Below are 22,577 nucleotides of genomic sequence, written 5' to 3'. Positions count from 1 at the left end.
GGGGACTCTATGGGGGGATAAGTTAGAAAATAGAATTAAAAATAAGTATAATAATTATTAACATATTTTATGATCAATTATTAATTTTAGTAATATTATTATTACTGAGTGTTTACTAGGTATCAGACACTACTAAGCACTCTATATGGATTATTTTAATTAATCTTTACAGAAAGCCAAGATGTTTATTTCCATTGTTAACCTTTTACTATAGATGATAAAATTGAGGCAAAGAGAGGTTAAGTAATTTGCCCAAAGTTAAACAGCTAAGAATTGTGGGCTGAATATAAAAGAAGACAAGAAAACAGTAGGGAAGATTTGGGGATTAGGAGCAAGTTTTAAGGGCCACTGAGATTTTTAAAAATGAAGAGATATTGAGAAAATATAAAATTGAAAAGAATAGACACTAAGGAAGACGTGTGTTTGTGAACAGAATAACATGCAAAATAGCATGAAGTCCTGACTGATCTGTATAGTTGTATGGCAGAAACCAACACAACATTGTAAAGCAATTATCCTCCAATTTAAAAAAAAAAGTAAAAAGAAGAAGAAAAGGAAAAAAAATAAAGTTTAGACAAAGAGATGAGGCAAAGAAAACACAGCATGAGGCCACCAACTATTAATTTCCAATACAATAACTTGGTTAATTTTATGCTCTTATTTTTAGAACCCAGATCCATGCATAACTTCTGGTTAACAACCCAGCCTCATCATCTTCTCAGCAGGCTTTCCAGCCAGAAACCTTGACAATACCTGCTTGCCATCTGTACCCAAGGCGCCAGCTTTGCACACCAGCAGGGGGCCCACCAGACCAGAATTGGTATCTCTTATGGGATCTGCAGCAGAGAAGTATGTCCAGGTGAGACAGGCAGGATCCTGAACAGTGGGGCCAGCATGGGGAGGGACTGTCCAGCGGTATGTTACTTTCTCAAAGGGCCTGGCCACTAAGCCAGAGTGGGAAGAGTCTGCAGGAAAAACACAGAATTTATTGCTCACATTGGCTAGAGTATCAACATCTCCAAATAGTGGAGTAAAGATCATAAACTACAAAGGCATTTTGGAATTTATCACTTGGTAGTATAATTTAGGATGATTTTAACTTATTTTTTTTCTTATTCATTCACTGTTCCTAATTCTTTAAAGCTTTGATCATACAGAAGACCTTAAAGGATAGTACAATAATCACTCTACCACTTGGAGCTGATTAATATTTAGCCAGCCTTCTTTTTGTATTTTATTTGTAAAATTTATTCATCATTTTTTTTTTACAGTAGGGACTTGTTTGTTATCTGTTTTATCACAGGCTTAGCCATCTAAAATTTATCTAAATCTATGTGTATGGTTACCTTTTCTAAATCATTGGGAAGTGAAATGCAAGAATAATGACATTTTACTTCTATATACATTAGTAACCATTTCTTATATTATCACAATAAGATTACCACACGACAAAAATACCCTAATACCATCGAATATCAGTGTATATTAAAAAAATCCAATTATCTCCTACATGTCTCTTTTTATACAACCAAAATTAAACAAGGATTTCATGTTGCCCTTGGTGTTGTCTCTTTGATTCCCCCACCCACGCGCTGCTTTGGCACCGATTTCTTGAAAAGTCTAGATCATTTGCATTGTAGAATATTATTTTATTCTAGATTTGTCTGTAACTTTGCTTTTATGTTTTCAGTATTTTTTTTTTGGTACTTTTGACTTGAGATTAGCATGCATGTGTTAGTATTACTCTCGAGGAAAAGAAGAAATTAACTACCTAATAATCTCACTTATAGGATTCTTTCCTGGGGTAGTAATTCAAACCAAATGTACACATTCATTCATTGCAACATGATTTACAATATCAAACAAATATTGAAAGCAATGTACATGTCCAAATGATAGGGGATAAGTTAAATATTTTTACCTTATTACATAGTCATTAAAATGTTGGTAACATTATAATGACATAGAAGATAGGCACAGTATAAAGGTAAGTGAAAACAGTAACTAGCCTCCAATTAAAATAAATAAACTAATATTAAAAAAAAAACAGTAAGATACCAAAGTGTACAAAACATATCATTATAAATATATACATTTGTATAAACAGAAAATATGAAAAAGTATATCAAAATGTAATGACACTCTACCTATGGGGTCTATTTATTTTATAATTTTCCATTTTATCAAAATTCCATAACATATATGTTATTTTTATAACCAGAATATATTTATATTTAAAAGTTGTCTCATTGATCCCAGCTCTGTCTCACTATAATTTCATACTCAACAACATCCATCCATGGCAGTTAATTCTGCCTTCTTTTCTCACTTTCCTTCCCCTATTTATATATCCTCTAGAGCAGGGGTGCCCAAACTCCAGAATCTAATGCCTGATGGTCTGAGGTGGAGCCGAGGCAATAATAACAGAAATAAAGTGAACAATAAATACAATGCACTTGAATCATCCTAAAACCATTCTCCCCAACCCGTCTATGGAAAAAATGTCTTCCATGAAACCAGTCCCTGGTGCCAAAAAGGTTGGAGATTGCTGCTCTAGAGGTACCTGTTATTATCTGAAGCCCACATTTCTTGAAACCCTGCCTGCTCACCATCATTGTACACAGTTCCTTCAGAGTCCTTCTCATAAAAGACTCCATGAGGCTGTATGCTGAATGGCTGGGAGGCACGGTTGTAGAAGATCACCAGGATGGTGTCACCCACCTCAGCCCGGATCACTGGTCCTGGAAAATGGGAAGGAGAGACAATGGGAATGAAAACAATGATGACCAGGGAGGATGGAAGCAGAAGGGAAAGGAAAGAAATGTAAAAGAGAGAAAACTTTTCTCTCTGTAATAATAAGAATAATCTTTTGCTAGAATATTGCTGTTTATAGTTATAAAAAGCAATTTTAAATCCACTATCTCAGACTTCCCTGGTGGCTCAGTTGTAAAGAGTCTGCCTGCCTATGTGGAAGACATTGGTTCAATCAGGAGGATCGTATGCTGCAGAGCAGCTAACCCATGCACCACAACAACCGAGCCTGTGTTATGGAGCCTAGGAGCCACAACTACTGAGCCTACATGCCACAATTACTGAAGCCCAAGTGTTCTGGAGTCCGTGCTCCACAACAAGAGATGCCACCATAATGAGAAGCCTACTTACCACAACTAGAGAGTGGCCCCTGCTTGCTGCAACTAGAAGAAAGTCTGCACAATAATTAAGACCCAGCATAGCCAAAAAGACTCAAATTACTAAAATCAGAAATGAAAGTAGGGACATTACTACTTACCCTATAGAAGTAAAAAAAAATAAAATTATAAGAGAATGCTATTAACAATTGTACATAAGCAAACAGATGAATTTCTAGAACAGAAAACCTGCCAAGACTTAAGTGTGAAGAAATAGAAAATCTGAAAGACAAATAAGAAGATTGAACCATTAATCAAAAATATGGCAACTAAGAAAAGCCAGATGGCTTTACTGGTGAATTCTACTAAACATTTAAAGAACTACTACCAATCCATATTTTAAAAAATTAAAAAATATAAAATAAAATGTAAAAAAAAAAATATTTCCCTAAAATTGGAAAGGAGGGATTATATTCTAACCCATTCTATGAGGTAAGCATTACACTGATATCAAAACCTGACAAAGATATTACAAGAAAAGAAAAACTATACACTGATATTACTTCTGAACACTAATGCAAAAATCCCCAACAAATTACTAGCAAATGAAATTCAGCAGCATATTAAAAAGATTACATATCTTGACTAAGTCATATTTATTCCTGTAATGCAAGAATGTTTCAACACACGAAAAACAGTCAGTGTAATACACTATGTTAACAAAATAAAAGAAAAAAAAATCATCATCTTGGTTAATGCAGAAAAAGACACTGAACAAAAGTGAACATCCTTTAATAATACAAAACATTCAAAAGCTAGGAATAGAAAGAGACTGCTTCAACATAATAAAAGCCATATATGAAAAACCCACAGCAAACATCATATTCTATGTTGAAAGACTGACACTTTTCCTCTGAGATTAGGAACAAGCAAAGATGTTTGCTTTTACCACTTCTATTCAACATTTTACTGGGATTTCTAGCCAGAGCAAGTAGTCAAGGAAAATAAATAAAAGATATCCAAACTGGAAATGAAGAAGTAAAATATCTCTATTTGAAGATGGTATGATCCTTATCATAATTATTTGGAAAATCCTAAAGCTTCCACACACACACACACACACACAAATTAAAATAAATGAATTCCTCAAAAGAGTAGAATACAAAATCAAGACACAAAAGTCAGTTTCACTAACAGTGAAAAATTTGAAAGATAAATTACAAAAGCAATTTCATTTATAATACCATGAAAAGAATAAAATAGCTAGACATTATTTAACCAAAGAGGTGAAAGATTTGTAGAAAGGAAACTATAAACCATTGATAAAATACACATGAAAGTGGAAATACATCCCATGATCATAGGTCAGAAGAATTAATGTTAAAATGTCAATTCCACATGAGCAATATGTAATTTTAAGGGACTCCAAGCAGCAAAATAATCTTGGGGGTAAAAAGAACAAACTGGAAGACATTACATGTCCTGATTTTAAAACTTACTACAAAGCTATGGTAATCAAACTAGTGTGGTAGTAGCATAAGGACGACAGATATATAGATCAATGGAATAGCATAGAGAGCCCAGAAATAAATCCTCACAGATATGAGGACAACTTTTTAAATACATGGTGTTGAGACAACTGAATTTACATATACAAAAGAGTGGCTGGACCTTTACCTAACATCATATGCAAAAAAATTAACTAAAAATGGATCAAAGATATAAATTTGCCTAAAACAATACAACTATTTATAAACATATGGCAAAATCTTCATGACACTGGATTTAGCAAAGATTTCTTGGCTATGGCACCAAAGGCACAGATAATTTAAAAAATACTGTATTTCATGAAAAAACATTAAATGTGTATCAAGAGACACTACCAACAGGGTCTACCTGGTGGTCTAGTGGTTACAATTCCACACTTCCAAGTCAGGGGTGCAGGCTCAATCCCTGGTTGGGGAGCTAATATCCTACATGCCATGAAACACAGCCAAGGGAAAAATAAATGAAGAAAAAGAAGGAGAAGAAGAAGAACAGTACCAACAGAGTGAAAAGGCAGTCCACAGAATGAGAGAAAATATTTGCAAATCATATGTGACAAGAGATTAATGTCCAGAATATATATAGAGCTCCTAAAACTCAACAACAAAAAAATAATTCAAATAAAGATGCACAAAGGACTTGAATAGATATTTTTCCAAAGAAGATATACAAACAGTCAGTGGGCACATGGAAAGATGCTCAACATCACTAGTCATCAGGAAAATGCAAGTCAAAACTGCAATGAGCTATCTCCTCATACCTATTAGGATAGATAATATGAGAAAAATAAGGGTTGCCAAGGATGTATAGAAATTGGAACCCTTGTGCACTGCTGGTGGGAGTGTAAAATGATGAAGTTACTGTGGAAAACACCATGGCAGTTCCTCAAATAACAAAACTAGACCTACCATAAGATCCAGCAATTTCATTTGTGTGTATATACCCAAGGCAGTTGAAAGCATGTCTCAAAGAAACTTTTGTGTACCCATATGCATAGCAACATTATTCCCAATGGCTAAAATGTGGAAGCAAACCATCTGTTCACTGATAGACAAATGAATAAGTTTAACAAAACTTACATACTTACAGTGGAAATTCTGCAATATACTACAACATGGCTAGAACTTAAGGACATTATATTAAGTGAAATGTCAGTCACAAAAAGACAAATATTGTATAATTCCACTTATATGAGGTACTTAAGGTAATCAAAATCATAGAGACAGGAGGTATTAATAGAATGGTAATTGACAAGGGTTTGGGGAGATAATAGGTAATTATTTGTTAATTGGTATAGTGTTTCAGTTTTATAAGATGGAAAGAGTATGAAAATGGATGGTGGTGATGGCTGTGCAACGTTATGGATGTACTTAATACCATTGAACTACATACTTTAAAATGATTAAGATGGTAAATTTTATGTTAAACATATTTTGCCACAATAAAACTTTGAAGGAAAAAAAAAAAAAAGACTGGGGACCTATCCTGAATACCAGCTAATGAGAGCTCTTTTCTACTTACCACTCACTCTCTTTTCCAAACCAAGGTGTGTTTCTGCTCCTTATTATCTCCCTATCCAGCTAATGAAACACCAATTGTCCATTATCAGATCTCAGAAAATTAACTGGTAAATACCTAACCCCAGAATATGGTCTATTATATTATTTTATTTTCAAAGTTTTCTCCCATCTAATTTATCTTGTTGGCTGGCTCTACTAAGTGAATAAGCCACACCCAATCTTCCTATACTATTTCAGTGCTATACTGTGCTTTAGGCCTTTTAGATACCTTCCTTAGGTCTGGCCCTAAGCTTTGTTCTGCATCCCTCACCATAGCAACCATGTCTAAATGTCATGCCATTTGCTCCTGGTCCCTTATTTCCAAGATCCTGAACAGTCTTACTGCCTTAAATAGCCCCTCAGAAATATACCTAGAAAATAATGTTTAAAAGTATGATCTGTACAGTACTGCTATCAGAAGATGTTCAATGTAAAAAAAAAAAAAGGTTTCAGTAGTCAAGTATATATAAGAAATGATGTATATTTTACTCCCATCATGGAGATTCATGATAAACAAAAATAAATCCACAGCTCTGGGAAGCCCTGCACCAAAAAATACTATTTGACTAGGTTTAACTTAGTGTTTTGCAGACATTTTCAGACACATAACACTTTTCCACAAAACACTACTCTCTTGGGACTCATTCTGAGAAATGTTGGTCTAGAGCATGTTTCTGAGTAGCCACCAGGCTCCAGTTTTTAAGCCCTCTCCAATTCTCTGGCTCTAGTCAATTAAATTCATAAGTTAAGGATTCCTCACCCAGAATTCCAAGATGCTTATCCTCCTCCAGCTGCACCTTTTCCTGGAATGTCTCATCTTGGAAGGCTTCATACCGAACTTTCCAGTAAGTGCCCCCAATTCGGATGGAGCTCTTCTGGAAGAATTTATCTGAGCCACTGGCATATAAGGAGACAAATATCAAATTATTTAGCCACATATCAAATAGACTCCCATTGCACACTTGTTCTTATCAAGTTATGGATCTTTGTTTAGGAAGGACCTCAGAGATCATCCAGGTTAATGTCCATCTAGTGAAGGTATCTCCTCTGGCAAAATACAAATTAATGATACATAGCTTCTCCTTCAGCCTTTCCAAGATCAGGAAACTCATTTTCAGAGAAAATAATTCCTCTTACTGTTGGATAGTCTTTATAATTGGAGTTCTTTATAGTAGGCTGAAATCCTCTTGCTTGTAAGTTCTAGATGTTGGGATCAGTTCTATTCTCCAGAGTTATGTAGTCTTACATCTGTCCTTAATCATCCTCAGGTACTCAAAATCCTTTCTCCCCTTAATATCTTTCATTTAAAAATGAAAGCACACTAACTTAGAAAGACTAGTTGTAGATACTTAGAAGCCATGCTGACACCCAAATGCCTACTTTTCTACATTTTCTGCAGATTCATTCTATTATTTCCTACTGGAGAATAAACATGATTTGATGTTCTATAGTATTTTCCATTAACTCTCTTAGTCATTTATCAAGTGCATCTTTTAAAAAGATCAGGAATCACTGATAGCCCAGTGAGTCAGTGTAACTTAAGGCCCAGCAACTGATTAGGGCACCAACCTTCTACTCTATCTTGCCCATATCTGACTCATGGATGAAGCATGAAAAATTGGAGAAATTCCTCAAAAAGGAAGGACATGGAATGACCATAAGGAAGGTTCCTTCCCCTCATCTAATACTTTTCAGAGTACATTTTACACTTCAGCTTAAATGTGTTCTTCAGACCATGGCAAAGAAAGAAAGGAGAAACATGATAAATAATTGGTAAATTATAATTGGAGAAATGTCATTTTAAATTACATGACCCCATCTTGGCCTACTTTTCTGCTTGGACCCCTGGCTGGGAATATTTGACATGATCATACAAAAAGTTTTATAACTTTCCAAGAGCAGGCACTCTTTCAGGGTCACGAGACTTTGATTAATAGTTGTGCCATTAACTCCAGACAATGATTGTGATCCCCAAGTGAATTGACAGATTTCTGAGAGGGAGTAATAAGTGTTTGTGGGTAGACTAAGGAGTAGAGAGAGGAAACACATTACTTCTTACCTGCCTGGCTCCCTCAAATTCTTTCCCGTACTCCCATCATGCCCCATAGGGCCATAGTCCCATTGAATTTCATGGGCCTCAATGAAGTACTGACGGACTTTGCCTGTGAGTAAGTTCACGGGAGGTGCCATGGAGCAAGACTTGACCTTGTAGAGTGCTTGCATGCCATCTGGAGGAAAAAGATCAGGGCTGGCTCCATTCTACCATATTTTACCCAGGTGACTCACCTTCCTCCTTTTCCTAATGTTTCCTGCTTTCAACCTTCACTAGGCTCTTTACCCCTCCCTCCAAATGATCTACTTTCACTCCTAAAGAGCCTGACTGGGAAACAGGGAGTGCAAGCGGGAATTCAAGTATCTCCCACCTGCTCACCACTACTAACTCATTTATCAGACCTTTATTGTTGCCTCTGCAAAATGCTTACACTGTATCAACATGACAGAACTTGAAGTTAAAATACCTGAATTCCAAGTCCAAGCCTTATCACTATCTATAAGTATTTAGGCAAGTCACTTCTTAGATCTGAGCTTAACCTCTGATTTGTAAATGGGGAGAATAGAGAAATCTACTACACTAGGCCCATGGGAGCATCAAATTTTAAAAATAAGACTGTTATTTATAAAATGGGATGCTTCCAAAGTAAAGGAACATCTTCATATGAAGATGAAGCTTCACACTTGGGACTGTCAGGAAAGTGTAGATTCTAAGTAGTGTTTCCAAATGTGGAGTTGTTACATTGAGGCATAGTGGTAATAGATGATACTGTGTTATATTTGCTTGGCTGTGTAGAGAGGTCATTCAGGCACATTATCTCATTTGAGTCTCACAACATCCCAAGGAGATCTGAAATCTGAAATTAGAAATCTTAGCTATGAAGAAGGAGGAAACAAGGATATTCATTTTCATTGAATGTGTACTATCTGCCAGACCCTTTATTGGATGATTTACATATTTTAGTTACTTCCTTCAGTCCTCATATCTAGCCTGTGGAACAGACTTAATGTCCCCTTTTGCAAGCAAAGTTTTCTTTCTAAAGATCAGAGAGGTTACATAACTTGTCCAAGATTACACAGCTAGTCAAAGGTAGAATTAAGATTTATGTGCCTATCTTCCAACTGCACATTTGAGTGCTCATTTTCTTCTCTTGTATCCAGTCTTGGTTTCATCATTCCCCCATCTCTAAGCTTCAAAATCCCATATTTCTCTGAAACCTCTTTACAACTTTATAAGGTGGGAAATATTATTGCAATCCTCAGATGAGGAAACATAGACTCAAAAAATATGACATGACTTACCAAAGGTTCACTCATCCATTCTTCTACCATCTTATGTTAGAGACAGGGAAGATAAAACCCAAAGGGCATGCCCAAGGTCAACCTGCAATTTAACGACTGAGCCAGGAAGGAACCTGGAATCCCAGAATTCTAATGTTTCATCGTTTACATCCAGTTATCTCACATGAAAAACCAATCTTATGGCTCCAGGTCAGAAACCCAGGCTCCTGATAACCATCACTGCCACCTACCTCCTATATCTAAAGGATCAGAGATGTTGGATCTCACCTTGCAAATGACTATTCACTTGGCAGCTGATTAACCAGGTGCCAGGTTCCTGGGGCACCATCTCAGCACTCACAAAAGTGGCTGGAAAGATATGAGCCACATCAGTTCTATGACCTCGGATGGTCAGCATCTGTCCATGGAAGAAAACTGTGTGGACATCTACCTCATTGCCCATGCCAAACAAGTGCCAGGCCACACGTTTCTGTGCACACATACTTAGATCTGGCAAGTTTCCAAATACAAAGCCATTTATTGCTGCAAAATAAAACACAAAGAAAATATCAGAGTTAGGAAATGATAGCCCAATGAGAGAAGCCTTACCATCTGACAAAAATAATAGGTAACACTTAGGTGAGGTTTCGAGAGTACACTGTGCTGACCATATGCATTATCTCATATAAATCTCACAAACAGTCCTGGGAAATAAGCAGAATTCACTGGTATGGAAAAAAAAATGTGAAAATCTAGGCTCAGAGAGGTAAAGTTATTAATACTTCTCTCCCAAGACCACAGAGGTATTAAGTGGTAGAGCCAGGATTCAAACCCAGCAATCTGAGGAAGCTTTCTAAGAAATGGAGTTTTATTTTATAAACCTTCTTTCCTTCTAGGCCAATTTCATTCTGAAGTTTCCACAGGGAAATTGTCAAGTTAACTAACTATCATTACAAGCAATTTCTATAAAACTCAAGAGAAATTTGAGCTGTCCAAACCATCTTTCACATAATCTGCTTGAGTTTTCACCTCCCCTTGGGACTGGTTTTGAGCCTACCTCTGTCACTATGTAAATCACTCTTATAATTAAACAAAAGCAAAAGCAACTTTTTTCATTTCTAAAATCCATTTTCTGTCCATGCCTTAGGACTTCTGTGCCTTTTGTTTGTTTTAAATTTAATTAAGATGATTGTGGTGTTAGAGAAGACTCTTGAGAGTCCCTTGGACTACAAGGAGATCCAATCAGTCCATCCTAAAGGAGATCAGTCCTGGGTGTTCATTGGAAGGACTGATGTTGAAGCTGAAACTCCAATACTTTGGCCACCTGATGTGAAGAGCTGACTCATTTGAAAAGACCCTGATGCTGGGAAAGATTGAGGGCAGGAGGAGAAGGGGACGACAGAGGATGAGATCATTGGATGGCATCACCAACTTGATGGACATGGGTTTGGGCAGATTCTGGGAGTTGGTGATGGACAGGGATGCCTGGTGTGCTGCAGTTCATGGGGTCGCAAAGAGTCGGACACGACTGAGTGACTGAAATGAACTGAACTGAACAGAATACCCTTAAGGGAACTCATTTCTTCTCTCTGTAAAACATGTAATTTTTCCAGTTGGCATCCTTTTTAAAACAAAGAAATGTTAACTAGTTATATCATTGGGCAACCCTAGCCAGTGACTAAGTATAGAGTATATGACTTTGGAATCAACAACTCTGGGCTGTTCCATGTTATAAAGCAAGGTACTTAATGGCAAGAGCATAGTCTATGTGGTCAGAGAGATTAGGGTTGGAATTTTAGCTGTGCCATTTATTTTCTGTGTAATCCTACAGCCTTGGCTTACTCATGAGTGAAACATGGAAAAGCCACCTACTACCCATGGTCCTTGTGAGGATTAAAAAGAACCAGGTATGTGAAAACATTCACCAAATACTAGGCCCAGTGGAGAACCTCAGTGTTCACTGTTTTATGTGGTCAGTTACTCCCAGCTCACCATGCATCCTATTGCTCTCCTGAAAGTCCTCATCTTCTTTGTCCACTGAGGCAGGGTCTGAGCAGTAAGTGGCAATGTTCTCATTGATATGCCAGCTAAGGTTCTCATCTATCACACTAAAAAGGAGGAAGAAATCATTGTCCACATCCTGTCGCCGAGGAGGGAAGCTCCCATCCAGGGTTCCTGTTGAAAGTAAGAAAAAAGCCTTTAAGAACCTTCTTTCTTTAGCAACAGTAAGCTGTAAGGGGTACTCACAAGTAAGGATAGAAAGAGTGGAGCCTTAAGAGTCCATCAGCAACAGAAAAGTATATAGAACCTTCTGCTGCTAATTTATATTTCCAAACTCCTTAGATAAAGTCACCAATTCAGTTGAGCCTAGGACTTGAAGGTGAAGTACATAGAATCTAGAATAATTCCCTCCCACCATCCCTGCCTATGTCTTCAACTCAGGGCCTTATTCTGACCACAACACACAGGTCTTCAGGACTGACTATACCCGAAACATACCACATTTCCAACCAAACTTACCATCCTCCCCAAATTCTGATGGCTAGAGTTTCAATCCTATCCAAAAAACTGTTAATACACATTTGTTCTTATGTAACTTGATTTTTATCATTACTAATTTGAGGGTTTTTTTTTAATGAAATAAGAAAAAAGTAGCAAGTATTTTTTTTTATATTTTTGTTTGTTTTTTAAAAAAATAAGTAGAAAAAATAGTGAAAAGGAAGTTTGGTAGAGTTTATTCTTGCTAATAAATGGGGGTGTTAAATTAATGCTCTCCAGGTTGTTGTTCAATATGTAGGTGATTCAATTTTATCACGGCTCCCTCTACATATCCCAAATAGTATCTTCAGCTCACACTTGGGGCTTATACCTCTTTTACAGGTTATAAGGGGTCCAACGAGACCAGTAGCAATATCTCGTGGAGCATCTACATGAGAATGGTAGACCCAGGTGAGGCACGCTGGGTCAGCTTCAGTGGGTGCATGGCTTTCTGGAATGGTCCAGTTGTAGATGTGGCTGCCTCCTGGGGGTACAGAATCATCAGCTTTCAGCCAGCCAGAGGAACCATCTGGATACAAGGAACCTACAAAATGAAATTGCACATGCTCAGTCCCAGGGTGAGAGAGACGTAGCAGATAGAGAAATCAGGAGAGTGCTGACATACGAGATATCTAGTTTCAGTTTTGTGGAAGGTAGAGTTCTAAAGTTCAGTACAGTATTCCTCACAACCTGAGGAAGGTCAGATTCAGGTAATATCTAGTCAAGAACCCTAGACTTCAAACCAACAGCAGGTTAAAAAGGTAGCAGCCCTTGGGGAAGGAGATATGGCCATTGAAAGTACTATACAGCTTAACCTAGTAATGCTCCAGTGCAAAGCCAATGACATGGAGGAAAGAGAAAATAAAAATTCCCTACCTCTGAGCACTCATTTTAGAAAACAAAAAGAAGACAACCACAGAATTTCAGTCTGAAGGCAGCTCAATTATCAAATGGGCTACTTATGAAAGAGAAAACATAGGGAAAATAATTTGCCCAAGGTGATATGGGGAGTTAATCAAGTTAGGACCTTCTGACTTCTCTATTCCTCACTCACCGCTGTGTCAGTATTATAAACTGTTGGGCCTGGGATAGTGGGAGCTATGGATGAGTAAACCAATCTTCCTCTTAAGAAGAAAATTCACAGAACACTCCTCTATTTTCAAAACAGTCAAATATTTTATGGGAATTCCATTTAAGCAATTTTTTTGTGATAAAAGGTAAATTGAATCACTACATTTTTAATGAACAATTGAGATTTAGAGACGGGCAGTGACTTGCCCAAAGTTACACAGTGTATGAATAGCAGAGCTGATAATGGTACACATATTTTCCCTGGGGAGAGTAACTGCCGCTTCAGTTCAAAAAAGAAGACTATCTTCATTCCCAACTTCTCTCTCTCTCTCATAAGACAGTAAAGAAAAAGTGATGTTTGTTGCAGGTAGGAGAAAGAAAGGATGGGATATTTTACCTTCTGAGTCCTTTTCATAGAATACACCATGGGGATGGATGGTATAAGGACGAGTGGCAAAATTCTTCAAGTGGATAAGGATGACATCTCCCACCTCAGCCCTCAACACTGGCCCCAGGAAGCCCAACCAGGCTGGCTGAACCATTTCCTCCATGTATGAGTTATCCTTGTATTCCTTGTAGATGGTCTTCTTGTAGCTGTTCCCTATTCGGTTCTTGTCAGACTTCAAGAAGCTAGCAGCTACTCTGGGAAGGAAGGAAAGAGAGACTCACATTTTTGCCTTTCTTCTAGAGGAAGCTGATCAAAAAGTGACCATTTTTGTTTAGGGCAAAATAAGAAGAAATGGGACTGTACTGATCAAAATATGAAAGCCTTAGGCTAGGATCTGATAGACAATGAGAAGTATTAACTTAGAGTGTATGAATTTGCCGATATGCACTTTTAACCTACAAAATCGGCTCCTCAGGTAGGACAGTGGTAAAGAACCCGCCTGCCAATACAGGAGACATAAGAGATGCGGGTTCAATCCAGGGTTGAGAAGATCCCCTTTAGAAGAGCATGACAACACACTCCAGTATTCTTGCCTGGAGAATCCCATGGACTGAGGAGCCTGGCGGATTATAATCCATAGGGTCGCAAAGAGTCAGACATGACTGAAGCAACTTACCACTCATGCACACAACCTGTAAAATAGGCAGATTCACTCACTACAGCCTAATATATAGTAGTGGGGAGGCAACCAAGTATGAACAGACCCTTTTTAAGTGCTCAACTTCCTATCCAGTTGGCTTGACTTAGTGTTGTCCTGCTATATACTGGAAGTCGTATAGCATAATGGTTAAGATCATAAACTCTGGAGCCAGGAAGTTTCAATTAAATGTCAATATTGCCATTTCCCCTGGAGAAGGGCATGGCAACCCACTCCCATATTCTTGCCTGGAGAATCTCCCCAGACAGAGGAGCCTGGTGGGCCACACTCCATAGGATCACAAAGAGTCAGACATGACTGAAGTGACTTTGCATGCATGCATTGCTATTTTCAAATCTGTAGGACTTTTAACAGTTTACTTAACTTCTCTGAGTATAATTTCTCCATCTGTAAGATGGAGGTAATCATGGTACCAGCTGTTACTGGTGACTAAGTAATTAAAATACATAAAGAGTTTAGAAAAATGCTTGGAAAATAGTTAAAAAAAAACACAATGTTATCTATTACTTCAAATATTGGATATGAGGGATAACAAAGTTATCCCTCAAGGATACTTTTAATCCAGATTCTGTGACTCCAAAACTAGATAATTAGAAAGATGGTTTTTCAAAAAAAAAGGATGGCTTTTTCTTACTCAAATTCTTCCTATAGAACTCTGAGATGTTACCGTCAACTTTGGAAAACTCTGATGCTTTGGAGAGACATCATGATTCATGATCACAAAAGATTTTTTAACACATTAATTTTTTTCAGCTGATATTTGTGGAATGCATGCAGAGCTCTAAGATCAAAAAAATTTACTCCTGTAGGATCTATGAGAGGCTGAATGGTGAGAGGAGTACCAACTTTGTATCCACATTACCCAGGTTCAAATCCTAAATTTTCCATTTACTGTTGTACTTGGGGAAGTCATTTGATCTCCCTGAGCCTCAGTTTTCTCATCTATAAGATAAGAATATTCATATTCACCTTCTAGTTTCTATAAGAATTAGGTGAGACAAAGTATATAAATTTCTAATATGGTGCCTGTCACAAAATGTTATATAAGTGATAGCTATTACTGTTCTTTCCTTGATTCTAAGGCTGATCTTATTTTTTCACATTTTCATATATCTTAAATCAGTATAGTTCCACTGAACTATTTGCAGCATACATACATACACCACACACATCTTACAAACACTGTATATATTTCATGTTTCTTTCCTGTTTAAAAGCTAAACACCTATTATTAAAACAGCATTGCGAATATCACCTTAGAATCAAGGCAATATGGAATGACCTTTAAGACCCTAAAAATGCTGAGGGATCTCAGTCTGGAAAAGCAGACTCCATATGAGATGCTGGCTCCTGAGTCAATTAGTTGTTTCTCAGGAAATGCACCACTGGGATTATGGCCCAGAGAGATCTGGAGCTGACTGCAACCATACCCTGGGAAAAGGTCCTCAAGAGCTACCTACTGACCTCAAGGGCGCCCCTCCCTAACTCCATCTCTAATTCCACAAGAGATTAAACCTACATGTCACTTTCCAGAGGCTGGTTCGTGATGATATTCCTTCCCTTAGGAGCATAGTTCCACTGCACATCCTGGATCCCCAAGTAGTAGACTCTAGTAGTCCCATCAGTCAGTTGGGGCCACAGAGGTTGCATGAACAGCAGAGCCCAGAGGAGATGGCCTGACTCCATGGCCCACGTTACTCTGGGAAACAGGCAAATGAATAACTTCTGGTAAGGAAGAAAGAGAACAAAGGGACTTTGAATGTATCTGGAAAAGTAAAGAGGCAAGACCTAGACTGAGTGACTGAGAACATAAAAACTGACTAGCCTAGAATCTCTGCCTTACCTGATTCCTTTCAACAAGTGTTCAAGGATCTCTACACATTGGACTTTGGAAGGTAAAGTTAAAAGTCACTGGGACTGACTTTTTTAAGGTATCGCTTTCTTCAGAAGAAAAATATGAGTTCATTTTCTTCAGCAGTGTAGAAAGAAGAATATACTCTGGCCCTCAAATTAGGAAACAAGCATCAGTAACCTAATTGAGTCACTGTTACTCAGTACCCAAGTGAAGTCACTAATTCTCCCTGTGTCTCTATTTTCATCATTATCACTTTCCGTCCCCTATAAACTGTGTTTAAAAACAAATGAGAATTCAGCAAAAATCATTTACTATAATGTTCATAGATGCAAACTGGAAACAGCCAACATGCCTACGACACTATAATGGATGAGCAAATTGTATTTTATTTATATAATGAAATTCTGTATAGCAATAGTAATGAGCAAACTAACACTACATGAAAATATAGATGCCTCTCACAAATATAATATTGCAGAAAGAAACCAGACACAGAAGTAAATATTATATGATTTCATTTTTGTAAGGTACAAAATAGGCAAAGCCAATCTATGCTGTTAGAAGCTAGGATAATGTTTGCCTTTGAGGTAGGGAATCACTGGCTGGTAGGGAAGAAGAGGAAGGCTTTTAGGTAATGTTCTGTTTCGGAATTTAACTATTGATTACATGGATGTGTTCAGTCTATGAAAATAAACTGAACTGTGAACTTAGCACATTTATCAGAAGAAATGTTCTTTGCTGGTTCTTTGCAATGCACAAATCCATCTAATGTGTCCAATCTTGACTCAGAGTTGGAACTAAGCCTCTAGTCCTTCATTCTGATACATCAACATGGCAGTTAGACTTCTTGGTGCTGATATGAAACACTCAGTCATACCACAGACACAGTGAATCCAAGAAACACAAACAACATAACATATACACAAATATACATATACTTGCATATACATAGACACATGCAGTCTTATTTAAGAGCAGAGACACACATTCTTGCATCCACATTAGTTCCACAGTGTCACATAGAGCCTTAGTCACTGTCATAATAATAATAACCTATAATGGAAAAAATCTGAAAAAGAATATATATATTTCTGAATCACTTTGGTATATACCAGAAATTAACACAATATTGAAAATCAACTATACTTCAATTTAAAATAATAAGTCAATATTTATAATGTGTGTATATGTCAGACATTGTTTAAAATGTTTTATAGATTAAATCATTCAATCCTCACAAATGTACTATGAAGCAAATATCTTTATTATCCCCATATTATTAGAAAGAACTATAAAACCGAGATATGAGGTAATTTATCAAAGTTCCCATAGTTAACAATCAGCAGAGTTGGCTTGTGTGGTAAAAGGAGTATGGGTTCAGTGTTTATGCTTTTCTTTTTCTGAAGTATAAGTGATTGACAATATTATATTAGTTTCATGTTAATTACCACACTATACTACTTTTCACAAAATATATTTGCACATGCACAGAGAACATTTGCAGACATATCTTGCTTTATTATGCTTCATTTTAATTCACTTCACAGACATCATGTTTTTTACAAACTGAAGGTTTGTGGCAGTTCTGCATTGTCAGGTGATGTTTAGCACTTTTTAGCAATAATATTTTAAAATTGATATATGTACATTTTAAAAGACATAATACTATTATACACTTAATTGATGACAGTATAGCATAAACATAACTTTTATATGCATTAAAAATTTTTAAAAAAGTATGAAGATTTATTACAACATGAACTTTACTACAGAAGTCTGGAACTGAACCTGCAATATCTCCAAGGTATGCTTCTTTGTGTTTATAGCTATTGTCATATCTGAGAATACCCCATATACTCTGAAATAAGCAATCACATGTAGTTATGATCACTTCCAGAGATAGACATATATATTTATATAGGCAAAGATACATCTAATAAGTATCATTCATGATGATGATAATAATGATGGTAACTATCATTCATGGAGTAATTACTATACAATAAACATGGTGCTCAGTTCTTACACAAATTATTTCACTAAATCTTCAACCTAACCACATGATATTAGGGACTTTAATTGAAAACAGAAAGTAAAAAATATGCACAGACTCACATGTGGATAGGAAATGCCCAGATATTTACCCTGATTGATAAATAGAACTACGGACCTCTCTAAAAATTCTCAAACACTTCCACACAAACCAGTGGCACAAGTGTGTAACAACCCCTCCCAGTTTTCATATGACATTTGGAAGAAGCCCTTTATATGGGGGAGAACCTGCCTTGCCTGGAGAATCCCATGGACAGAGGAGCCTGGTGGGCCACGGTCCATGGGATTGCAGGTAGTCGGACATGACTGAAGTGACTAAGCACGCTGCCTTGGATTCTTCTAAAACCTGGCTTTCCTGCTGACCAGTTGTGTAGACTTGGGTAATACTTAGGCACTCTGAACCTGTTTTCTTATCTATAAAATATACATAATACTATAAGCTTTGGAGAAGTAATTTAGAAAACTTACATGAAAAGGCCCCAGGACAATTAGTATTTAGAATATAACAAACTATAACTGTTGGTTTCCTTCCTCTTCTTTCTCCCTCCTGGTGACAGTTTGTTAATTTATCTTTACTGTCTCCCACACATCATATATTTCAACTCTAAGGGCTAACTTAAATCTTATCTGCTCCAGAAGACCCCCTGTAGCCTCTTCATATCACTGTCCTCTGAAGAACTACTTACTCTAAATAGCATAAAATTGCATGAAATCAGACTTTGTATTATTATTACTTTTGTCTCATAAGCTGCCTCATGAACTGTCTTTATTTACCAGCTTGAACTATAAATTCCTTGAGAGTGGATGTAGTATCTTAGAAGTTTTTGTGTATCTATTGAAAGATACTTTGATGGGAGCCCTGCAGATACATTTTACATTGAAGACACAGGCTTTGGAATCAGACTACCTAAACAAACCCTGGCTTCACTTTTCCTAGCTGTGTAACTTGATAAACTGCTCTACTTCTCTGGCCCTTGTGTTTTCATCTTAAATGGAATTAATATTATTTACTACTTCTCAGGGTAGTTGTGAGGATTAAATGAAATAAGATCTGTAAGTGAATAGAACACAAATAAATATTTAAGTGCACCAGTAAAAGACCAAAAGGCATTAGTGGCTATGATTATTACAGATAAGGAAATAGGTTTAGACATGAAAATTGCCAGGCTCACAAAGCTTTAACATTTTATGGATATCCATAACACAAACACATTCATAAGTTCCTATATACAATAGCACACTGTAAGCATACAGGCACATGTATATAGCTGAGATTAGTTTCTTTGGAAGCAAAATGATATAATGAAAAGAACCAGAACTTTTGAATCAGATAAACTCAGGTTTGAGTACTGTTTTCAAATGTGTTTGAAAGAAACAGCACAGGGACTTAGTAGGTATCTGATAAATATAATTTCTCATTTCCTCTAGTCACTAACTTCCTATTTTATTCCTAAAGATGCATTTGTTGTTGCTATTACTATTGTTGTTTTAAAATTAGGTTTATTATCATGAAACAAAAGAAAGGGAGAACCCATAACATTCTTTCAGAATCACTTGTATATTTCATAGTAAAATTGAAAGACTCTAGACTCAGAAAAAATTAGATTCTAATTCTGGAATCATCATTTACTAGTTGTATAACATGGAACAAGTCACTTAGTTTCTTGAACCTGAGTTTTCTCATTTCTTAAATGGAGATAATCTCTGGTTTGGCCTCCTGATTAGTTTGCTATGAAAATCAAATGAGATGAAGGATTTGGAAGCCCTACATAAATTATTCATTTGGGGAGCGCTATTTTTAATCAGTTGAGCCCACAGGAGGAGATCTTATAGAAAGGCCAGACTGAGGAGGAAAAATAAAAAGGGAAAGGTAAAAAGGGAAAGGGGAAATGAAATAATATGAGGAAGAATCCTGGAGGAAAGTTAAAAAGGAGGACAGAAGGAAGAGGTGCTCAAAGGATGGGAGGGAGAAAGAGAAAGAATTTCTGGGATACTTTGAATTAGACATAATTTAGTTAATATACACTGAGACTAAACAAACCTTACTTTCCTGTTATACCAATGTTACCTGGGCTTGGTTCCCTTTATCCACAATTTGTATCACTGTTTTTCCTAGAATTTTCTAATTGTTCCTTTAATGTGATAATGTTCTTTTCTTGCTCAGTTGGAGTATACTGGCCTGGACAAGCATATCCTGGGCAAAGGATCACTCAACTGAACACAAATGCTGAGCTATCCTAGAGGTTTTGTCTCCAATTTCAGCAGTTTTATTAATAGAACCCTCTATCAAGATTGACCTTTTGGTCTTCTACTTTCTTAATGTTTTTGTGGCTTTTTCTTCACCTTGTGACTCAAAATAGGGGATTTCCTCACCTTTAGGCAGTATGGGACTTTTTTTTACTAGAAGGGAAAATCAAGAGAGTGTTGAGAGCCTCAAAAGACTCCATATAGCACAAGTACAATTTACATTATTTTTAATCATTGTCGTTGTATTCTACTGTGTCAGAAGTGGGGAAATTGAGGCCCAGAGGGAGAGACTCTAAGTCTCTAAGTTCTAAAAGCTAGTACTAGAACTTAAGATCCTTTAGCCTGACAATCATGTATATCATCATTGTGCTTTTCCTGGGACAATATGATTTCACTACATATGTGCATTTATATTAGGGGTTTTTCTTTATTTCCTCATACCCTAGTTGTGGTATAATAGAAAGTATACCGATATGAAATTATAAAACCTGGGTTGAAATTATTTTTTTGCCTATAATAGCTACGTGTCTTTCAACAAGTCAGTTTCACCTATTTTGCCTGTTTTCTCATCTAGAATTATGGATAATATTTCACAAATTGTTTTGAGGATCAAACAAAATAATAGATGTATGACCCCCTTTCAAAGGGCTTAGAATACAATAAATGATTAGTAAAAGTCTTAATGCATTAATGGATTCATACATCCATAAAAATTTCCAGAAACTATACTTTTTCAACCCCTTGACATGACATATAGAAAACGGAGACCAGAGAGATAAAGGGGTTTGCTTAAACCCAAGCAACCAGTTACTGGCAAGGCCATAATTTGAACCCATATTTTCAAAAACATTTCTTCTACTTAGGCACTAAGTGTGAGAAACAATTTAGATTTTAAGCTGATAGCTTAGCTCAGCTATCATTTACTGTCTTACTCTGTGCCAATCTGGATCTCAAAGTATGAAAGTAAGTAGTTGCTTTTAAGTGTTCCATCACCTCAATAAACCCCATAAACTGAGACCAATAAACGAGCATACTATTTTAACAGGAAAATTAACTACTCTCTACAACTCCAGGATCATCTCTGAAACAGCTGAGCAATGTCCCTGGCCATTTTGATGAGAGGAACAAAGAGAGCATATTTTACATTTTAACTTTCCTGCACATTCAGCCGTGCTTCCTCCTTCTCAGCCACTGACTTTCTCTCCCTGTGGGCCCAGGATTTCTCTAAACCAAGCTGAATATAAAGTTTTGTCTTTTGTTTCAAAGAAAAGGAGGTAGGGTTTAGAAAGGGGAGGAGGAAGCTTACCTTTGCTGGAGAAAACTCTTCCATATTCATGTCAGCGGCCTACTGAGGCTAAACTGCAGACCCGAGCATGAGTCTGCCAGCCCTGCTCAGTTAGTATCCTGGGTTACAAGGCCTTTCTCATAAACAAAGTCCAGGGCTCCAATTGGCTGGTGTTACTGGGAAGGAGTGAATGGAGGCTGGAGCAGTTCTGGTTGCCCTCTTTTCCAGAAACTAATATACTGGAATGTCTTGTTCCGGACCTGGTTTGGTACAAAACCCGGTATGGTTCTTTAACTATATCCGGGTGTTTTCCAAATCCTGGTTAGGATTTCTGGAGGAATTACAAGAGGGTGGGTTGCACTTCTGTTATCTCAGCTTGCTGGTTGCTATTTGCTGAGAGGGAGGAGGAAATGCACTGTCAGTGAAGCTGGTGAAACCTCACAGAAAGATTCCAATACTTCCCTTTAAGAAATAGGGCCCACTGCAAGGGTTATGAGATGTGAGAAGAGCTCCCATCCTCAACACTTTGTCTTGTTGTGAAGCACAGTTATCAGCCCTACTATTATTCTGAGACCATCGTTGCTTGGTAGTAGAGAAAAATAAAAACTAGTAATAAAACAAAGAGCTTTCTACATGCTAGTCCCTATGTTAATCACTTTACATATATTCTCATTTAAAATTCACAATTATTCTATGAAAAGCATATGCTAATTCATATTTTACAACTGAAGAAAAGCAGACTCTGAGAGGGAAAGTAACCATTCAAAGTCACACCGTTAATAAGAGGGGGGAATTGTAGTAGGTCTGTCTAGTTTCTTAGCCACTACACTACCACACTCTGCTACTTAATGGAGAAAC

At 36.9% G+C, this 22,577-nt stretch overlaps 1 protein-coding gene across 2 annotated transcripts in view; it reads right to left on the bottom strand.

Annotated features, from left to right (window-relative positions):
* HEPH (hephaestin) overlaps positions 1–22,116 on the bottom strand; it is a 135,661-nt gene extending 113,545 nt beyond the window's left edge. The window contains exons 1-10 of one of the 2 annotated variants that reach the window (XM_070289966.1): positions 21,741–22,116; positions 15,800–16,005; positions 13,572–13,816; positions 12,435–12,647; positions 11,558–11,740; positions 9,854–10,108; positions 8,292–8,460; positions 6,993–7,129; positions 2,610–2,741; positions 754–965 (exon numbers count right to left, since the gene is read on the bottom strand). In XM_070289966.1, coding sequence (XP_070146067.1) covers positions 754–965; positions 2,610–2,741; positions 6,993–7,129; positions 8,292–8,460; positions 9,854–10,108; positions 11,558–11,740; positions 12,435–12,647; positions 13,572–13,816; positions 15,800–16,005; positions 21,741–21,770 — 1,782 coding nt within the window. In that variant the 5' untranslated portion in view covers positions 21,771–22,116. The remainder of the gene's footprint in view (positions 1–753; positions 966–2,609; positions 2,742–6,992; positions 7,130–8,291; positions 8,461–9,853; positions 10,109–11,557; positions 11,741–12,434; positions 12,648–13,571; positions 13,817–15,799; positions 16,006–21,740) is intronic. The other variant, XM_070289967.1, reaches the window with a different exon arrangement.
* Positions 22,117–22,577: the final 461 nt, after the last annotated feature.

The sequence above is a fragment of the Ovis canadensis genome, chromosome X (genome assembly GCF_042477335.2).
Source record: "Ovis canadensis isolate MfBH-ARS-UI-01 breed Bighorn chromosome X, ARS-UI_OviCan_v2, whole genome shotgun sequence".
NCBI classification, from domain to species: domain Eukaryota; kingdom Metazoa; phylum Chordata; class Mammalia; order Artiodactyla; family Bovidae; genus Ovis; species Ovis canadensis.
Note: the sequence above shows the minus strand (reverse complement) of the source record. Positions and strands in the feature narration are given on the sequence as shown.